Source organism: Rana temporaria, chromosome 1 (assembly GCF_905171775.1).
Source record: "Rana temporaria chromosome 1, aRanTem1.1, whole genome shotgun sequence".
Taxonomy (NCBI): Eukaryota; Metazoa; Chordata; class Amphibia; order Anura; family Ranidae; genus Rana; species Rana temporaria.
Window position 1 is genome coordinate 569,977,305 of NC_053489.1, and position 20,481 is coordinate 569,997,785.

General features: G+C 43.7%; 1 protein-coding gene and 1 long non-coding RNA gene across 4 annotated transcripts in view; one reads left to right on the forward strand and one right to left on the reverse strand.

Moving 5' to 3' along the window:
• The window catches only part of ZDHHC2 (zinc finger DHHC-type palmitoyltransferase 2), a 205,346-nt gene that overhangs the window by 38,519 nt on the left and 146,346 nt on the right, over nt 1-20,481 (reverse strand). For both annotated transcript variants that reach the window (XM_040334664.1, XM_040334663.1), the window contains exons 8-10: nt 15,441-15,573; nt 3,670-3,796; nt 781-873 (exon numbers count right to left, since the gene is read on the reverse strand). In XM_040334664.1, the coding sequence (XP_040190598.1) occupies nt 781-873; nt 3,670-3,796; nt 15,441-15,573 (353 nt within the window). The remainder of the gene's footprint in view (nt 1-780; nt 874-3,669; nt 3,797-15,440; nt 15,574-20,481) is intronic.
• On the forward strand, nt 12,709-13,817 carry LOC120922285. 2 transcript variants are annotated; one of them, XR_005745200.1, is made up of 4 exons: nt 12,709-12,857; nt 12,979-13,112; nt 13,287-13,426; nt 13,592-13,817. It is a non-coding gene; the product is annotated as an uncharacterized LOC120922285 (long non-coding RNA). The 2 variants fall into 2 exon arrangements; XR_005745194.1 differs by having other exon boundaries at nt 12,717-13,112.

A 20,481-nucleotide genomic window follows, 5' to 3' on the forward strand; every position in this document is an offset into this window, starting at 1 on the left:
TCATGTTTTCACTACTAAAATACTGCATGACTTCATAAAACAACTCATGTGGTATTTTAGTAGCTTTTTTTAGCGAATGCCAATTTTTTTTTTAAAAACCTTAGTGCAATATCTTACTGCATACTCAGATGTGGTAAGATACTGCTTTGTGAATGGAGCCCAGTGTGAGCAGACCTATTTGTACTGGAGGAGAGAAGGTAAAACCAGAACCACTATAATGCTGTAATATACACCTGCATGTATTGAATAGATATGGCTTCCCCAAAGTTTGCCTGTGTTATGAGTTGATGTCAATTTTTGAAAACCCTTTGACTACTTTGATTGACCTTCCATTTGGGTTTTGCAAGATACAGGTAAGCAATTAAATTGCCAGCCTTTCTTTCATACCGAAACATCATACTGAGGCAGCTTACAGAATGCCGGCAATTTGTAAGGACAACTATACATACACAATTCATGCATAGTGTACTTGGACCACATTGAACCAGGTACCATAAATCTGAAAGCTTGAAACACTCAAGAAGTTTCAAAAAGTATGAAAGAGAAGTTTATTTTTACAATAAACTTTGGTTGAATACATCCTATTTACCAAAGACTACAATATTGGTCTTAAATAGAAAGTTCTTAGTTGATCTGTGATTTTTCTATGCATGCCCTTTTGGTGGACTCCCTTTGGGCTTGTGGAAGGCACTGAACAGCCCTGGAGCAGAACCATAACACCCCAGTTGCATGAGATCTCCTAGTAAGATAATTTAAGTCTTGTTAAAGTTAGACAATTACCTTTTTGTTGCTACGTTGACTCCAGAAGGTGTGGATGCTTGCTCAGGATCTTGGTTCACCAGGCATGTAGGGAAGGAGCAGCCATCGCCGAGACTGCAAATCAGCAGAAAAATGTTAGTACTGATATAATATACTACTTGCAATATATATTTATGCATATCTGATCTATATAAAAATTATGGGCCAGATTCACGTAGGGGAGAGGCGGCGTAACGTATCGTAGATACGTTACACCGCCGCAAGTTTTCATCGCAAGTGCCTGATTCACCAAGCACTTGCGATGAAAACCTACGCCGGCGGCCTCCGTGTGCCATTTAAATTAGGCGCGCTCCCGCGCCGGACCTACTGAGCATGCTCAGTTTCGTAATTCCCGTCGTGCTTTCCCGGACGGCTTACGCATACGGCGTTCATTTTTAAATTTCGACGCGGGAACGACGGCCATACTTTATACAGCAATAAGATTGCTGTGTAAAGTTAAGGCACCAAAAACGAGCACTAACTTTGCGACGGGAAACTAGACTAGCAGCGATGTAGCGAACGCGAAAATCTGTCGTGAATCGCCGTAACTCCTAATTTGCATACCCGACGCTGGTTTACGACGCAAACTCCCCCCAGCGGCGGCCGCAGTACTGCATCCTAAGATCCGACAGTGTAAAACAATTACACCTGTCGGATCTTCTGGCTATCTATGCGTAACTGATTCTATGAATCAGTCGCATAGATAGTCTGAGAGATACGACGTCGTATCAGGAGATACGACGTTGTATCTCGTCTGTGAATCTGGCCCTATGATACTAATGATATGCACGTGAATATAAATGCTTACTACGTCAGAACGCAAATAAACACTGTTAAAGTTTACATATTTAGTCTGAATATATGAACCCAATTTGTAAAAGACCATCAACCTTCTTGTAGGAAGGTACTGTTATTTCTACAGGAATAGGTGATACCACCTAAGACTTAACAGGAGTACAGAGGCACAGTCTGCTCTGAGGCTGATAGCAATAAGGCAAAAATATGGGTGCTATAATTACATGATGTGCAGAAAAAAAGTCTTAAAGTGGTTGTAAACTTCCAACATGAAATATGAACAAAGCATATACCTCGATAGTGTGTACCTGTCTCAATTAAGAGCGCTAAGTGTTGTTTATGTCTGCTGCTTTGTTCCTCTGCTATCAACAAGAATCAATTCTGATAAGTTTCCTTGACACCATGAGAAAAATGGTGACAGGGGATGGACCTCCAGAAGATTGACAGCCTCAGCTCTGTTCCTGTGTGTTGTGTGAAAGGGGTGTGTCTCTTCCCTCCAATCAGCTCTCAGAGCTCTCCTCACTGAGCTCTGCAGAGCGTAACTTCAGCTCTCTGCCCCCTTTTTTTATTGAACTCTTAGACAAGTTTTATAAATTCAGCACTTTAAATGGCTGTAGAAGAAAGTGTACTGCAAATAGACAGGTACAACTTTTGTAGGAGGATCTGTTTCATCTCTGTGTATCACCATGACCAGAGGCAAGTTACTTCACTGAGTATATGTAACTTTAAGCTGTAAGACTTAAAGGGCCAGATTCACAAAAGAGATACGACGGCGTATCTCCTGATACGCCGTCGTATCTCTGTTTCTATCTATGCGACTGATTCATAGAATCAGTTACGCATAGATATCCATAAGATCCGACAGGTGTAATTGTTTTACACTGTCGGATCTTAGAATGCAGTACTGCGGCCGCCGCTGGGGGGAGTTTGCGTCGTAAACCAGCGTCGGGTATGCAAATTAGGAGTTACGGCGATCCACGACGGATTTTCGCGTTCGCTACGTCGCCGCTAGTCTAGTTTCCCGTCGCAAAGTTAGTCCTTATTTGACCTGCCTTAACTTTACGCAGCAATCGTATTGCTGTATAAAGTATGGCTGTCGTTCCCGCGTCAAAATGTAAAAATGAACATCGTTTGCGTAAGCCGTCCGGGAATACGGAATTACGCTACGCGCGTCGCCGTTTGAAAAAATGACATCACTGCGCGCAAAGCACGACGGGAATTGTGAAACGGAGCATGCGCAGTAGGTCCGGCGTGGGAGCGCGCCTAATTTAAATGGCACACGCCCATTTAAATTACGCGGGTTTACGCCGGAGGCTGCCAGCGTAGGTTTTCATTGCAAGTGCTCTGTGAATCAGGCACTTGCGATGAAAACTTGCGGCGGTGTAACGTATCTACGATACGTTACGCCGCCGCAATTCTACGTGAATCTGGCCCAAAAATCTTAAAGATCTTATTTTACTTCACCACCTTTCTTCAGCTCTAAAAAGTTCACTAGGTTCCTTGGAAAACAAAGTACAATATTCATGTTCTGCATAGGACTGTTGTGAAATATGGAGAGTCCTTGTTCTAACGGGCCATGAGGCTTTTAGTTTCACCTTTTTGGTACCACAATAATGTAAATTAGACCACAGCACAACAATATTATTGTTCTCAATGAAAAAGTAACTCCAGCCAAAACGTATTTTCTAAATGTAAATAGACAGGGGAGGGGAAGGTTTAGAACCTCTATTAGACGTGGTCTTGTTTTTGTCTTGTCCTCACTTCCTGTCCCAGAGAAATTATGGGAAGTAAGAGGAAATTCACCCAAAAGTAGGAGAATTCAAATCTTTGAACCTTTAATTTTAACCTGACAGGTGCTACTGGAAGAGAAATCCCATCGAGTTATTTCTCCTCTATCAATGTTACACCGACTCCTTACTTTCAGTGTCAGTAACAATGGAATTACCCAAGCGTGGACTTACACTTCAATGAAAACCATTTACAGTTTCTAGCCCTTCCATACTCAACATTTACTTTATACATTGAAATATTTCAGCAATGTGTACATGATTGGATCTTAATTCGACCTTATTATACCTTGTAAATATGGGCAGCAGCCAATATTTCTTCTCATCACCAAATACTTGTCTCAGATTCTTACTAAAGCCAAGGCTGAATCCATTCTTATCTGTGCCGTGCCTGAACGCAGGCGATCTGAAAGCCTCTAGGAGAAATGGAGGAAAAATGTGATGTTAAAGTGAGTCAAGACAGAAAAAAGCATGAGGTCATTGGTCTGTCCATCAAAGACAGAACCATACAAACCAATGATATTGCTGTCACTGGATACTGGTGAGCCCACCCCTGTTTATTATTGACTCCAGTTACATAGGGAGATTTACTCCTCCTTCCATATTCTTTATAATATAAAGTAGAAGCAGAAGACATCTTTGCAATGTCCTTAGAAGGTGATAAAGCTGATGATTCACCTAAAATTCAAGATGATTAACCTCACCTGTACTTACCAAACGCTCAAAGTTTGCCTGTTGCTATTGCTGTATCACATATACTAGGGTTGCGCCGATACCACTTTTTTTAGACCGAGTACAGGTACCGATACTTTTTTTCAAGTACTCACCTATACCAATTACCGATACTTTGTTTAATGTTATGTGACAGTGGCACTAATATGCAGCACTGATTAGGCGGCACTGATGGGGTGGCACTGATGGGGTGGCACTAATATGCAGCACTGATAGGTGGCACTGAAGGGTGATGAGGAGGGACTATTGGACACTGATGAGGTGTGGACTGTCAGTAGTTTTTTATTAATATATATATTATTTACACACACACATTTTTTTTATCAGCCCTGTTGGGGGCTTTGGTGAGATATCAGGGGTCTAAACGGACACCTGTCATCTCCCCTTTTTGTGACAGAGAAAGAGACTAAGGACACAGATTCCCCAGTCCCTTTATCAGCAGCCTAAGCTCCACTTAAAGCGGGAATTCACCCAAAATTTTTTTTTAACATTAGATTGATGCTCATTTTGTCAAGGGGAATCAGTGTTTTTTTTTAAATCGAAGCTGTACTTACCGTTTTAGAGATAGATCTTCTCCGCCGCTTCCGGGTATGGTCTTCGGGACTGGGCATTCCTATTTGATTGACAGGCTTCCGACGGTCGCATACATCGCGTCACGAGTAGCCGAAAGAAGCCGAACGTCGGTGCGGCTCTATACGGCGCCTGCGCACCGACGTTCGGCTACTTTCGGAAAATCGTGACGCGATGTATGCGACTGTCAGAAGCCTGTCAATCAAATAGGAACGCCCAGTCCCGCAGCCCATACCCGGAAGCGGCAGAGAAGATCTCTCTCTAAAACGGTAAGTACTGCTTTGATTTAAAAAAAAAACACCCGATTCCCCTTAACAAAACGAGCCTCAATCTAATGTTAAAAATGAACTTTTTGGGTGAACCTCCACTTTAAGATGAATAGAGAGGAGACAAAGGCTCATAAACTGAAGCTTCTTCCTATGGTGGCACACCTGCAGGCTCAATGCCGAGCCACACTGTCTGTGTCTGACTCCAAAGTACGTTTACCAAAAAATCGGATTAAAGTGGTAGTAACTGTTTGGAATCAAAATCTGCTGACAGGCAGGGTTATTATAACAGAAGAGACCCTGCCTCTCAGCGGGTAATGTGATCTAAGCCACAGATGCACAGCTCATATCACAATTACGGCTTGCTCTGTGTGCTGTGGCAATGTGACTCTGATGCACATGCGTGGGAGTGATGTCACCGCAGGACAGCCAGTCAAGTGGCCGAAGATCCTAAACCCAGAAGGAAGATTGGGCAAAGATGGAAGCGCTGGTGGATCTGTTAGAGCATTGCACTGGAGGGCTCTATTCTTGGGTCCCTCGCCAGCGCTCCTGGCTCCTCCCTCCTGCCGAGTGCCCCCACAGCAAGCAGCTTGCTATGGGGGAACCCAAGCCGAGTCACGGCTCTGTGTCCATTCACACGCAGAGTGCGGCTTGGCCCTGCCCTCTCCCTCTCCTCATTGGCACAGTGCTGTGATTGACAGTAGCTGGAGCCGCTGCTGTTTCAGCCAATGAGAAGGAAGAGACCCGGTAGAACTGCTGCTATCTACAATTAGATATTAAGAAACCAATTCAATAAAGCTCCATATTCATCTGGCAGGCTGACTAGAGCTGAGCAGATTATAAGGTGGCCCTGGAATGTAGAGGGATAATATAATATAAGCACACATTAAGCCATGCTATAGGTACAGAAGAGAACAAACTAAATGACACAAGCAATCATGAATATTAGCAGCAGATCTCACAATCTATGTAAGTGGAAACATAAGTTACACATACAGCATCTTCAAATAGAAATCTATAAACCACAGAAATAGCCCGTGATTCATCAGAACCAACGCCGTCTCATAAAAGAAGGCACTGTGCTCTGTCAGATGAGCGGGCAAAGAAGGGACAGAACAATTTCTTGGAAATGGTCTGGAATAGGCCTGAGGCAAAGCAAGCCTTTCTAAGTGCCTGCTCCTTATTTGTGAAGCCAGGCATAGCAATTATTGCCATCGAATCTCTAGTGTGGGCTTTTAGCATTGCTTTCAATGTCAAAGGAACCGAGGAGCATCATACATTGTAAAGAAGAGTATGTGAGCACAGAGTCTGTTGTGCCAAACCAACCAATTTAAATTCAACCATTTCTTAGAATCTGACCTGATGCTATGGACTTTTTTTTTTTTCAATTTAAAATGCGCCTTGCAGAAACTAAGCCCAGAGAGTAGAACAACCATAGATATCGGTTATTTTAAAGGGTCACTAAATGTTCGTTTTTGCTCTGATGTTGCTGTAATTCTGCTCTGTTCTGGACACTTCCTGGTTGTCTGTTTCCTGAGGACCACAGTACTGGGAGCTTCTAGTTTCGTTTTCCAAACCATCACTTCTCTATGGCTCTATACAGCACAGAGGCAGGATAACATGCAAAAACGAAACTAAAACTACAAGTACATTATATGATTGATTTTTATCTATTTTTAATCGTTTTTAAAAGGAATCGGTTAACTATTATGTCTATATACCCTGTAAACAGTCATTTGAGCAAAAAAAATGTTTTCCTTTACAACTCCTTTAAGCCAGTAGCAGAGATGTTGACAGGGAGTCTAGTTCACACCAGTGCAGTCACTTCCAGTGTGTTCCAGTGCAGATAAAAAAATAAGTGCTAAATTTTTCTGTACTGGAACGTGGCAAAACACATTAAAAGCACACCAGATCATACTGGAATGCATCATAAACATGATGGAAGAGCATCACATGAAAAATATGTAAATATTGGGGGAAAAAAAAGAAAAAACAAGAGGGTAGAAATGCACTGGAACGCATTGCAAATGCATAAAAAATTGGCCTGAAGAAAAGCATTCAGAGTGCGTTTTTGTGGTGTGAATCGGCCCTTACAGTGTATGTAAATGCTCACCTTGTATAAAAATAAAAACTATTCAGTTTAAAATAGAAGTAAAAAGCAAAACATTTTGTGTATAGATATAAAAAAAATTATAAATACTTTTTCCCCTTGTTTATAAGTGTTCACATTCCCTCTGTTCTCAGCTGCATAAGAGCTGGGGGGAGGAGAAGCATGGCAAAATTATTCTCAGCCTGGGAGTAGATCACATGATGCTGCATCATGTGTATTAATAATTACAATTAGCAAAGGTTGAGAATCTGATGAAGCCCTGGTTCATCCCGGTGTGGCTTTGAAATTGCGCTACTTCAGCCCGATTTCAAAGCCGCACATCAGTACGATTTGCACTGCCAATTTAACAGAAGTCTATACAAGTCTATACAAGTCACAATAAAAATGATAAAAAGTAGTGCAGGAACCTTTTTTCCTAATCGCTGTGACATGAGTCGCGCCGATATGAATGGTAATGGGGTACGACTTGTCATATGATTTGGTCAAATCGCATGAAAAGCCGCCCCAGTGTGAACTGGGGCTAAATGCTGTCAATATTTTCAGACTACTGTTAAATGAAATCTACATTTCTGTAGTCTTTTGAGGACAGCTGTTCATCATTGGTTAAATGAAGAAATAATATATTTAAGTTCTGAACAGCATGATTGAAGGTTGTTTGAAAATACGAAGAGGCCCCGTTCTAAGGGGGCTGTAAGGTTTTAGTTTCACCTTGCTGTACCACAATAATGTAATGTAGGCCACAACAAAACAATCATATATTCCTCAGTAAGAGAGGAACTCTTAGGCCCCATACACACGATAGAATCTATCCGCAGATAAATCCCATTGAATGGGTTTCAGCGGATAGATTCTATGGTGTGTACACTCCGGCGGATATTTATCCGCGGATATTTCCGAATTCCAGCAGATAAATATTTGTCGACATGCACAGAATATCTATCTGCTGGAATCGGATCCCACGGATGGATCCACTCGTCTGTACAGACTCACCGGATCCATCCGTCCAAAGGGATTCCCCGCACGCGTCGTAATGATTTGACGCATGCGTGGAATTCCTTATATGACAGCGTCGCGCCCGTCGCCGCGTCATAATCGCGGCTACGGCGCGACACGTCATCGCCAGAGGATTTCGGCGCGGATTTCAATGCGATGGTGTGTACACGCCATCGCATAGAAATCTGCTGAAATCCTCGAGAGGATTTATCCGCGGATACGGTCCGCTGGACCGTATCCGCGGATAAATCCTCTCGTGTGTATGGGGCCTAAGGCCTCGTACACACGACCGAACATGTCTGCTGAAACTGGTCCGCGGACCAGTTTCCGTGGACATGTCCGACCCTGTGTAGGGCCTACCGGACCGGATTCCTGGCCGAGCGGACAGGTTTCCAGCGGACAAAAGTTTCTTAGCATGCTAAGAAACTTGTCCGCTGGAACCATGTCCGATGGTCAGTATGACTCATCGGACATGTCCGCTGGTTATAACGTATAACCAGCGGCCCGAAATCCCGCGCATGCGTCGAATTGATTCGACGCATGCGTGGAAGCATTGAACTTCCTCGTCAGAGAACGTCGGTGTCTTATACATCACCGCGTTCTCTGTCCGCGGGGATTTTGGTTTGATGGTGTGTACAACCATCAGACCAAAATCTCCTAGCAGACATGTCCGATGAAAACGGTCCGCGGATCGTTTTCATCGGACATGTCTGGCCGTGTGTACAAGGCCTAATGGTGGTGCCTCTGAAACTCTGCAGGACCTGCCTATACTTGAGCCCCAAATATGGTTCTAACAATCTCCTGACCAGCTCCGGTCTAGCGAAACATCTATAGTCATGGAGGAAAGGAATCTGAGCCACACTGTTAAGAACATCACCTGATAAAGTGCAGAACTGAGATGGGTTCTGGAGAAACCTCCTCAAATTGTCTGCAGATCACATCTCATGAAGGCTTCTTGAGGTGTGCTATCCCCAACAATGGGTACATACAGCAAGAACCCAGCATTATTTGCCTGCTGACAATATAGGGCAGTGGTTCTCAACCATTTAGTGCCGTGACCCCTTGATAAAATTTCCCAAGTTGTGGGGACCCCCAACAGTAAAATTATTTTTGTAGCGTGGGTTGTCAGCACCCAAGGCAAGACAAGCAATTTGCGACCCTAACTCACGGAAATTTAGCACTCCCTGAGTCCCTTCCACTCGTAAAGTATTAAAACCTCATATGGTACATTTTAGGATTTACCACTCTTTCTCTTTGTTTTCCTTTCTTTCCCTCTTATCTCTGGCTATCCTAATTTATTTTTCCCCATCCCTCTCTCTAGCCATCTTTTTTGTTTTTTCTACTATTTCTCTCCATTTTTTTTTTCTTCCTGCCCCTATTTTCCTCTCCCTTCCATGTATTCTATATTTTTATTCCTTCTCTTACTCCTTGGTGGGGGGAATGGGATGAGTGGAAATGCTGGGGGATTTCTAAACAGCCAACTTAAGTGCTCTTGGTCAAGGTCATCTGCTGATCTGAAGCAAGAGTACATTCTGGCCACGTATGGCAATGATAATCATGGTGTCAAGAACAGGGCCACAGTTATCCACTGTGTGAAAAGGAGGGGCTCTATGGTGGTTGCCAATGGTGGGACTAAATGCTGAATCACAGGGATGTGACCATTGGCCAGAAAAAGGGGGATCCACTGTGACATTGTTCTATCATGGTGCCCCGCTGCCAAAAAGGTAAAGTTCTTCAAATTCTACTTCTTGTCAGAGTGGTCCATCTCCAAGGCAACGCACTTCTGTGTGGAATACCTCTTTGTCATGGGTTCTGATTCTTCTAGCTGATCTCAGCGTCCTTGGATGTAACTCAGTGTTTGGCCACACCACTGGCCATCGCAAGATGGCTCCTGGATTCCACAGGAGGATTGTTGTTTGAACCATAGATAACTGGCTATTTCATACCATCATGAGTAGTGGTGGCCCGTCCATACGGAGGGCACCACTGCTGGACGCATGAGTTCCAATATTTTTATTTTTTTTAAGCACATGATTAGAGCCAAGGCCTCTAATAGGCTTCAAAGGCTCTAATAGGCTTCAAAAAAGGGTGGGCTCAGGGCACAGAGCACTGCGCCCCGCGCACACCCACTTGTGTGACTATAGCAAATTAATATTAATTAAACTGATTCACGAAGCGGGTCATAAATCCTCGTCACCTGATGGGCCAAAAGGAGAGGTGATCCGATTTGCCACCTAGGAGGAGGAAGACGAAGACGCACGGAGGAGAGGAGATGCACTGTGTGATGCAGGGGAGGATCAGATACAGGGGAAGCCTGGAGCCATCGTGACCTAGATGGGGTAAGTGCAGGGCCAGTGACCCAATCTACTGGGTGATGGGAGGTTCCTGTGGGTTGCATTGTTTGCTGCCCCCCCCCCTCCAAAAAAAATGCCACCAGCCGCCACTGATCATAAGTGTATTTTATTACTTTTTCAGTTCATTATAGTAACTTTGCTGCACTAGATTGGTGCACTCGTGCTAGTTGTATCTTCATAAGATTTACACAACCCTATCAGATGGCAGAGCTAGGCCACTGACCTGACTTATCTTTGCTGCATTTAAGCTATACAGCTTTGTCCCCTCCCTGCCCACAGCTTAATGAGTGGACCATGAAAGAGCAACAACACAATGACGAGATGACCCCTCTGCTTTCTACTTCTGTCAGCACGTTCCTTCTCCGCATATCGACATGCAGCACACCAGGCCAGCTGCTTATGTTGCCCTTCCCAGTCTAAGTTCTGATGTACGGGAATTACAAGATGCTGATGCCATATCAAATTCAGGTACTTACACTAGTAAGTAATTTAACAATATTTTTTTATGCAAATACTGCATTACCAGGTGTTTTTTGTATTCTGCTAGGAGTTCTACTTTAATATTTGCCACATGCAGCCAGTATATTATAAGATTTATGCTCTATGTAGTTGTTGTGCTAAATATAAAACTAAATGACTCGGAGGAGGAATACCCCCAGGGACATCATTAATAATTAGTCTGTATAGGCTGCCAAGCGTTGGCCTTTTTTGAGCTCTAGATGACATGCTTTGAAAATTGAATATCATGGATGAATCTTACCATATGTGATTTATGTAATAATAAGGTTTAACAAATAATTCATAAATCATATAAAATCTAACCAATTAAAGACCGGAAGGATTTTACCCTTAATGACTAGGCCATTTTTTGCGATACCGCACTGCGTCGCTTTAACTAACAATTGCGCGATCGTGCGATGCTGTACCCAAATAAAATTGATGTCTTTTTTTTCCCCCCACAAAAAGAGCTTTCTTTTGGTGGTATTTGATCACCTCTGTATTTTTTATTGTTTGCGCTATAAACAACAAAATAGAGTCTATAAAATAGGGAATATATTTATGGCATTTTTATTTATTACATTTTTTTTACTAGTAATGGTGGTTATCTTCAAATTTTAGCGGGACTGTGACATTGCGGCGGACACTTTTGACAATTTTTTGGGACCATTGACATCTATACAGAGATAAGAGCTAAAAATAGCCACTGATTACTGTATAACTGTCACTGATAGGAAAGGGGTTAACACTAGGGGGAGATCAAGGGAGTTTTTCTAACTATGGGGGAATGGGACTGCCTGGAGGAGGAGACCAATTGCGGTTCCAAATTAGTAGGAACAACAGATCTGTCTTCTCTCTCCTGACAGAACGGCGATCTGTCTATTTACAGTGACAGTTCTGCCTCTGTCAGGAGTGATCGCGGGTGGCTAGGGGGCATCGTGCCTGCCAGCCACACGCATCAGCTCTGGTGTCGCGCCAGGGCGTGTGCACCTCTAGAGCTCTTAGGTGGCCGATGTACAGTTATGGCGATTCGCCCAGGGGAGCCAACCTACCCCAGTATAACTGCGACGGCTGACAAAGACGTAAAATGTGCGTCAGGGCAAAATAAAAAATACGATATTTGAAAATCTCTACAATACATGTACATTTTCCCATGCTTTACCCATTTACAATACAACAAAATACCTGCTGATCTGCCAATGATCCCGTGTGTACCTAACTTTCTGTTTGTTGAGTGGACAGTAAAGCTCAAAAAGTGTTGTCAGCCATGCCTGCTCAACCACAGAAATCTGCCTATCCCTCAACATGCTCTGTCATATTACACTGCTGCCTTAGATGCCGAAAGCCTGCGCACAAGGGCTCTTGGGAAATAAGGGTTCTAAGGACAGGTCTACATCAACAGGAACTGACAAGCTCTAGAGGGGGATTGGAAGATTGTCAGTAAACTTGGGTAATGACTGGATATACACTGCAAAAACAGTGCAGGACCAATAAGGTTATCTTAATAGTATTGCTATCCCAAAGTATTGATGTAAATAATTTGGTTCTTGGGCAGGTGGCTTCTACACCCCAGAGCACATGTGTCAAAAACAAGGAATCCGACCCACCAGGCCATTTTATGTGGCCCTCCCAAGGCTTTTTCTCTGCTGGAATGTGGTAGACCTCCATTCCACCACCTCCAGCTTTCAACCTACGCTTCCCGCTTACCACTGTCACTTGTAAACACAGAAGCCTCCAGTGTTTACAAGGACATCTTTCCTCTTAGCAGCTCTCACAGATCCTTGCCAGCCCCGCACTCATGACTTTTTTCCAAGACGCAATTGCGTCACTACGCAGCACGTGCGCGCGCGCATGCGCCATAGCCACTAATGGACTCTATTTAAGCCCATTGCAGACACTATTGTCTCTGACTGTCATGGCGTCTGCTGGACTTATGGAGACTTCTCACATGCAGGTAGGACCACTGGTTGTTGATGTTTGGCTTATTGTTTGTTTTTGGTGCTGTGCCTTTATGCACACTTCACCAGACTAGCCATACATATTATTTATATATACTCCTAAATTCCTTTTTCCAGTGATCTCTGCCTGCGATCACCCAGCAATCCACCCTTCCTGAAACATAGGATAATCTGGGTAGTTTGTCTCCTTGTGGCTGAACTTTTGTTCTCTGGCACATGCATACCCTCTCCTATATGGATTCCCATATCTGGTAAGTTACTCTCCATTTTTGGATTACCAGCTCTATGGGGTTACTCTTTTTTGCTATAAATGTGTGTCTGCATTTAACTCTTTGAATGCAACAAATAATGATATATACATATTATATATATATATATTATTATTTTTTTTTTTCTCTTCTTTCCTCTTTCCCTTCCTTCCCTAGGCGTGGACCTTTTTGGTAGGCTATGATTGTATATCCTCCCCGTGAACACAGAGACATTGATCTCCATATACAGCATTCTCCCCTTGTTTTTGGCGTACTTTCACACTGAGACAGGACTCTATCTACAGATCTTATTGACTGTAAGTAACTCATATCTGTTTTGATAAATGACATAGTTGTATGGCTGTCCTTTTCTTGTCTCCCCCTTCCCCATGTTTTTTAACAATTTCGGTCACTAGAGTTGTAAATATTGTTTAAGTTGAATTTTTTCTATGTAATATGTGTATATATCTCTTTTCTAATAGACATGTATTTCTCTGACACAATGATCGTCTGTAATACCCCTTGAAGAAGGATCACAGATACCGAAACGGCTGTCGGGTTGGACCAATTTTTGTCTCATGTCTGTTTTATTGCTTTACAAATAGGATCTGTATACCACTTGCATGTGGTTTTTTATCCTTGCTAGGACACTGTACGATGTCCTTACTTAAATTGTTTAAATAAATTTGCTATATATTTTTCTACTCATTCACGTGTTTGTGTCACTTATAAAGTCCCACCCTTGAGGGGGTATTTCATGTTTTTTCCATAACTCTAGGGATGTGGTGACTTACAAACACTGACATTCTCCTGATTGTGGGGTCCCTCTTTTTCATGACAGGGACAAGGGAGATGCCGATGCAGGGTAGTGTGGTAAGCTACACTGTGATCCATATTTTTGCCCGGGTGCACAGATGTGGCCCACACTAGAGCCAGGCCGGGTAGGTGAGATGCAAGGAAGCTTGTAGGTGGGGAAAGATGAGGGCTGTGGAGGGAGATGTGTGCAGAGGTGGGAGATGGGGAGAGCGGTGCAGAGCTCAGAGCTGAGGAGAGGTGGAAGTGAGATGTGGACAGCCTGTGAAAGAGAGCTGAACACTGTGCATAGAACACCCCTAAACCCTGCACTCTGTATACAGTGCATTCTATTCATAGTGCACCATGGGAACTGCACTCTGTACATAGCAGACCCCTGAACCCTGCACCTGGTATACAGTGCACTTCTGAACTCTGTACTTTGTACTTAGGGCACCCCTGAAACTGCACTCTGTACATAGCCAACCCCTGAACTCTGCACTCTGTACATAGCGCATTCCTAAACTCTGCACATAACGCACTCTTGGTATTTATTGCCCCTTTAAGATCCTCCCACTGTTAGGCCCCGTACACACGATAGAATCTATCCGCAGATAAATCCCAGCAAATGGGTTTCTGCGGATAGATCCTATGGTGTGTACACGCCAGCGGATCTGTTTCCGCGGAGAAATCTCCTCTGGGATGGATTCCAGCAGATCGAATATTTGTTGTGCTGCACAACATATCCATCTGCTGGAATCCATTCCAACGGATGGATCCGCTCGTCTGTACAGACTTACCGGATCCATTCGTCCAAAGGGATTCCCCGCACGCGTCGTAATGATTTGACGCATGCGTGGAATTCCTTATATGACAGCGTCGCGCCCGTCGCCGCGTCATAATCGCGGCGACGGCGCGACACGTCATCAGCAGAGGATTTCCGCGCGGATTTCAATGGGATGGTGTGTACACTCCATCCCATCGAAATCAGCGGATATCTTTGAGAGGATTTATCCGTGGAAACGGTCCGCTGGACCGTATCTGCGGATAAATCCTCTCGTGTGTATGGGGCCTTAGTGTAATTTGCCACTCCCACTGTTTGATGCGGTTCGGCTGGGGTGTGTGGTTAACTTCCTGCACCTATTTTCTTAGAAAAAAAGCACTAGATACATTTATATAGTCCTAAAGATACAACCAGCCTTTTGAAGGTAACCATAAAGCTGATGCAGCCAGCAATAAAATGAGTTGGACACTCCTGCCCCAGGGGATCTTCACAGGCTTCTTGGTTTGTATTGTAATGTAACAAAAATACAAAATAGAAGCCCCACACCACTGCTAAGAGGTCTAGATACAACTTTATTCCAATAAAAGTCAGGGGGACAATCCAAAAAGTATCCAATGCACTGAGGGGGCCAAAAACGCCACTTTCAACAGGGCTCGATTGAACACAATGTAAATCAACTGCAGTTTGCTGGTGCTTCAATTTCCATGTAGGTTGTTCATTAAGACCTGTAAATTATACAACTAACTAAAACTCACCTAATGTAGATCTGTTCTTACAGACAAGCCAACAGTGATAGCCAAAGAGGGAGGACAAACTGACAGAAAACATGGCAGCCGCAAAAAACAAAAACATAATGTGGAATTTGGCTTGTGTATCAGGCAGACCATTCTGTAAGGTAAGACGGAGAAAAAGTGATTAGATGATGAAAAGGGCAGAGGAAACATACATTATCTGCAGAGCAGTTCTGACCTTTAAGTCTTCAGTGCAAGCACAAGGGAGATTGCTGAGCAATCAAAGGTCATCATTAGGGAATGGAACATTCAGCATTTATAATGGAAGAATTACAATTACAAGACCTTATTCCTGTTCTGAATACAGCGAGATTTAGAATTAAGAATGAATAGAAAGAAATGTGGAATTGCAGAGTACCTAAAATGAATTATTATTAATGCTAGAAGTCTTTTGGACAGGCTTTTTACATTTGAAATCACTCGCTGAGCCATATTTTCATGATGATATTTAAAGCCCATCTCCATGAATTGGACAAAATCTAACCTTGCAATGGGGCATCCTGCAGGGCAAGGGTTAACTGCCGCCCTGTATAGGGATGCAGGAATGAGATGTAATATTTACCTTCTTTCTCATACAAGGTCCCTCTCTAAGGTGCTTCCAGCCATAATTGCAATCCTACCTCATCCTACGTTGTATGTGATAATGCCAAGGGACAGTTCATAGTGGCAGTGGGAAAAGGGGAGAGTTGCGGAGCCAGCCCCAAAGACCTAATGAGCATTTAACCCTTGCAGTTTTGGGGGAGCCCACTGCAAGGGTGGATTGTGTCTAATTTAGGGTGGCCACCTGTCCAAAATGTACCCACAGTCCAGGTTTTGAATCATGTGTCAAGGTTTCAGACAGGAATGTTGGTCGGAACTGGGCTTGACAGGAGGGTGAGGGGGCCAGGGGTGGACTGACCATTCGGGCACTGCCCGAGGGCCCCATGCCATTCCATCAGGGTTGCTAGCTCAGTAAAACCAGGGACAGTATGTAAAAATCTGTGTTTTTAAAAAAAAATCCCAAGGTGTGTATGTGTATGTATACTGTGTGTGTATATCATGTGTCTATGTGTGTATACTGTGTATGTACACTGTATGTGTGTGTGTGTACTGTGTGACCCCATAATCTATTGCCCGGGGGCCCCATGAGTTGTCAGTCTGCCCCTGAAGGGGACACATAGGCCCGGATTCACATACATTGACGCATATTTATGCCGGCGTAGCGTATCTAATATACGCTACGCCGACGTCGCGCAGAGAGGCAAGCACCGAATTCACAAAGCACTTGCCTCCCAAACTGCGCTGGGTTCCCTCAGCGTAAGTCGTCGTAGGTGGAGATGGGCGTGAGCCATGCTAATGAGGTGTGACCCCATGCAAATGATGGGCCGAGTGCCATACAAGTACTTAAAACGAACAGCGCATGCGCCGTCCCGTGGACGTATCCCAGTGCGCATGCTCAGAATCACGTCGGAACTACTCCCTAAGATACGACGGATCACTGCCTACGACGTGAACGTAACCTACGTCCAGCCCTATTCACGTACTACGTAAACGACGTAAAATACGATGGCTGTGTTCCCTGGTCCATACCTTAGCATGAGTTGCGCCTCATATTTGGGAAATAACTTTACGCCGGACGTACGACTTACGCAAACCGCGTATATTATGCGCCAGGCACAAGTACGTTTGTGAATCGACGTATCTCCCTCATTTCCATATTTGAATAGGAAATCAATGGGAGCGCCACTTGCGGCCAGCGTAAATATGCGCCCACTATACGCCGGTGTAGGAAAGTTACGTTGGTCGGATGAAGCCTATTTTCAGGCGTATCTCAGTTTATGGGCACGGCGCATAGATACGACGGCGCATACTTACACTTACGCGGCGTATCTCGAGGTGCGTAAGTGCTTTGTGAATCCGGGCCAAAGTGTGTCTCATTACTGTTTACTTTGGAGTGCCCAATTATAAAGGTATTATTGTCCTGCACCCGTGCACCAATCCCCCGAATTATAAAGACATTACTGTATTGCACCTGTGCACCAAAACCCCAATTAGATACTGTATGCTTGGTACTGTCCTGAGTGAAAGATCTAAAATCATACGTAGGGCAAAGAAAAAATTGGGAGGCTACCAAACTAAAATGAAGCCTGAGAAGGATGACTGAAGTTGGAATGAATCTGTATAAAATACTGTATCTGGATAAGTGAAGCAAAAGCATCTGATTTGTGCCAGTCAAGGCAAATACACAGTTCTCTGCCATCTGTATAAATTCTGCTTCTAGTAAACATACCACAGCTGGGTTTGGCAATTTGCTGAATTATTCAATGCATGCTATTTTCATTATTATTACTTAAACATAGAAAATCCTTAAAAAAAATCAAATTCTGTCCACTGGCCACCTTATTTTAATTTGTAAACTTCAAGCGTGCAATGTACCACAACACAAGCAAATCTTATATGGTAGATGTATGTAATACAGATTAACTTCAACAGAGATTGCAAAGACTGCCATCACCCTCCTGTGTTCCCCCTCCACCAGAGATGGACTGACATGCAGTATCTCACAAAAGTGAGTACACCCCATTTTTGTAAATATTTTATTCTATCTTTTCATGTGACAACACTGAAGAAATGACACTTTGCTACAATGTAAAGTAGTGAGTGTACAGCTTGTATAACAGTGTAAATTTGATGTCCCCTCAAAATAACTCACACAGCCATTATGTCTAAACCGCTGGCAACAAAAGTGAGTACATCCCTAAAGCCCTGTACACACAATCGGATATCTGATGGAATCTAATCCAATCGGATATCCGATGAAGCTGACTTTCATTAGTCTTGCCTACACACCATCGGTCAAAAATCTGACCGTGTCCAAACGCGGTGACGTAAAACACTACGACGTGCTGAGAAAAATTAAGTTCAATGCTTCCAAGCATGCGTCGACTTGATTCTGAGCATGTGTGGATTTTTGACTGATGGACTTCCACACAGACGATGTTTTTTTTCTATCAGTTTTTTATCCATAGGAACATTTTAAAACATGTTCTATTTTTTTTCACCAATGGAAAACATCGGTGAAAACCGATGTGTACAGGGCTTAAGTGAAAAATGTCCAAATTGGACCCAAAGTGTCAATATTTTGTGTGGCCACCATTATTTTCCAGTATAACCCTCTTGGGCATGGAGTTCAACAAAGCTTCACAGGTTGCCACTGGAGTCCTTTTCCACTCCTCCATGAACTTCTTGAAGTTTAGAATCCAACCAAACTTCTGTAGAGTGCGAAAGGTAATCGCCAAATTGCCCATCAGGGATGAGTGAGACTCTGCCGCAGGAGGAGGTTGTCCAAATAGCTTACGATAGCAATTTGCCTTTGTCTCAATAATGTCAGGACCAGAGCAAGCACCTTGGTACCAGGAGATCCCCCTGATAAAGGAAAACCACCACAGAATGTCAAAACAGATGGATTCTAACATGAACCTTTGCACCTTCACAAAAATGATTCAGGCATAGAGGTCCAGAATCGGCCTGACCCTTCCATTCTTCAGAACTTCAAACAGATTGGAATGAATCCCCAGAACCTCTTCAGGGCAAGGGCCGGGGTTAAAATGCCCTAAAGAAACAGGTCCTACACAGCCATAGGAGCTTGGAAGGAAAGGACTCATCCAGTGAATAGGAAAGAAACTCTATTGTGCAGTCAAATTATATCAGTTCAAAAACCGAATTGTCGGTAGCAGGAAAATCCACAGATCTGTGAACCAACAAAAACGAAGTCTGGTAAACCAGGGAACTTTCTACCTCCATGTCCCATAAGAAAGAAGACACAGCCACCTAGAAAACCAAAAGAAGCTCAGCACCCCTGCCCTGTACCTAGAGCATTTGGCACCCAGAGCGGATTCTATATCTGGCACCCCCCTCACTGATCATACCTGTACACACTCGGCCCACCCACCTGTACGCACTCAGCCCCCACATATCTGTACGCACTAAGCCCACCTACCTGTATGCACTCAGCCCCCTCTTGCCAGTACGCACTCAGCCCCCTCATACCTGTACACACTCAGCCCACCCACACACCTGTACGCACTCAGCCCCCCCCCCACACCTGTAGACACTCAGCTTCCCCCCCTTTCTCTCACACACACACACACACACACACCTGTAGACACTTAGCTGCCCCCCAACACACACACACACCTGTAGACACTCATGGATCCTAAAAGAATTGAGCTCTGTCATTTTAAAGCCACTGTATCTCATTTTTAGGGACTCATTAATGACATTAATGACAGGAATAGTACCACTGGATTGGAGCAGGGCCAATGTAGTGCCCATATTTAAAAAGGGAACAAAGTCTTTACCAAGTAACTATAGACCTGTTAGTTTAACTTCTATAGTTGGGAAGATACTGGAACGTATAATAAAAGACCACATAGACGAGTTCTTGCTGGAAAAAAACTATTTAAGCAGCAAACAGGGATTCATGAAAGACAGAAGTTGTCAGACAAACCTGATTTCTTTTTATGAAGAGGTATAACCTTGGACAGAGGTGTGGCTGTGGACGTGGTATACCTGGATTTTGCAAAAGTGTTTCGATACAGTTCCCCACACACGGCTCATGTGTAAGGTAAAGTCTACAGGATTGGATATATCAGTTTGTAAATGGATAGAAAACTGGCTAAAAGACAGAATTCAAGATTGGCTAAAAGACAGAGTCGTGGTTAATGATTCTTACTCTGAATGGTCCAAGGTTATCAGTGGTGTACCCCAAGGTTCAGTGCTGGGACCCTTACTTTTTAATATCTTTATAAATGATATTGGGTCTGAGATCAAAAGTAAAATTTCTGTCTTTGCAGATGACACCAAGCTATGCAGTGGAATAACGTCCTTACAGGATGTCTCCAATTTACAAGCCGACCTTAATGCTCTGTCTAATTGGGCGACTAAGTGGCTTAATGTTGATAAATGTAAAGTTATGCACTTGGGGGCTAAGAATATGCATGCATCATACATACTAGAGGGAGTA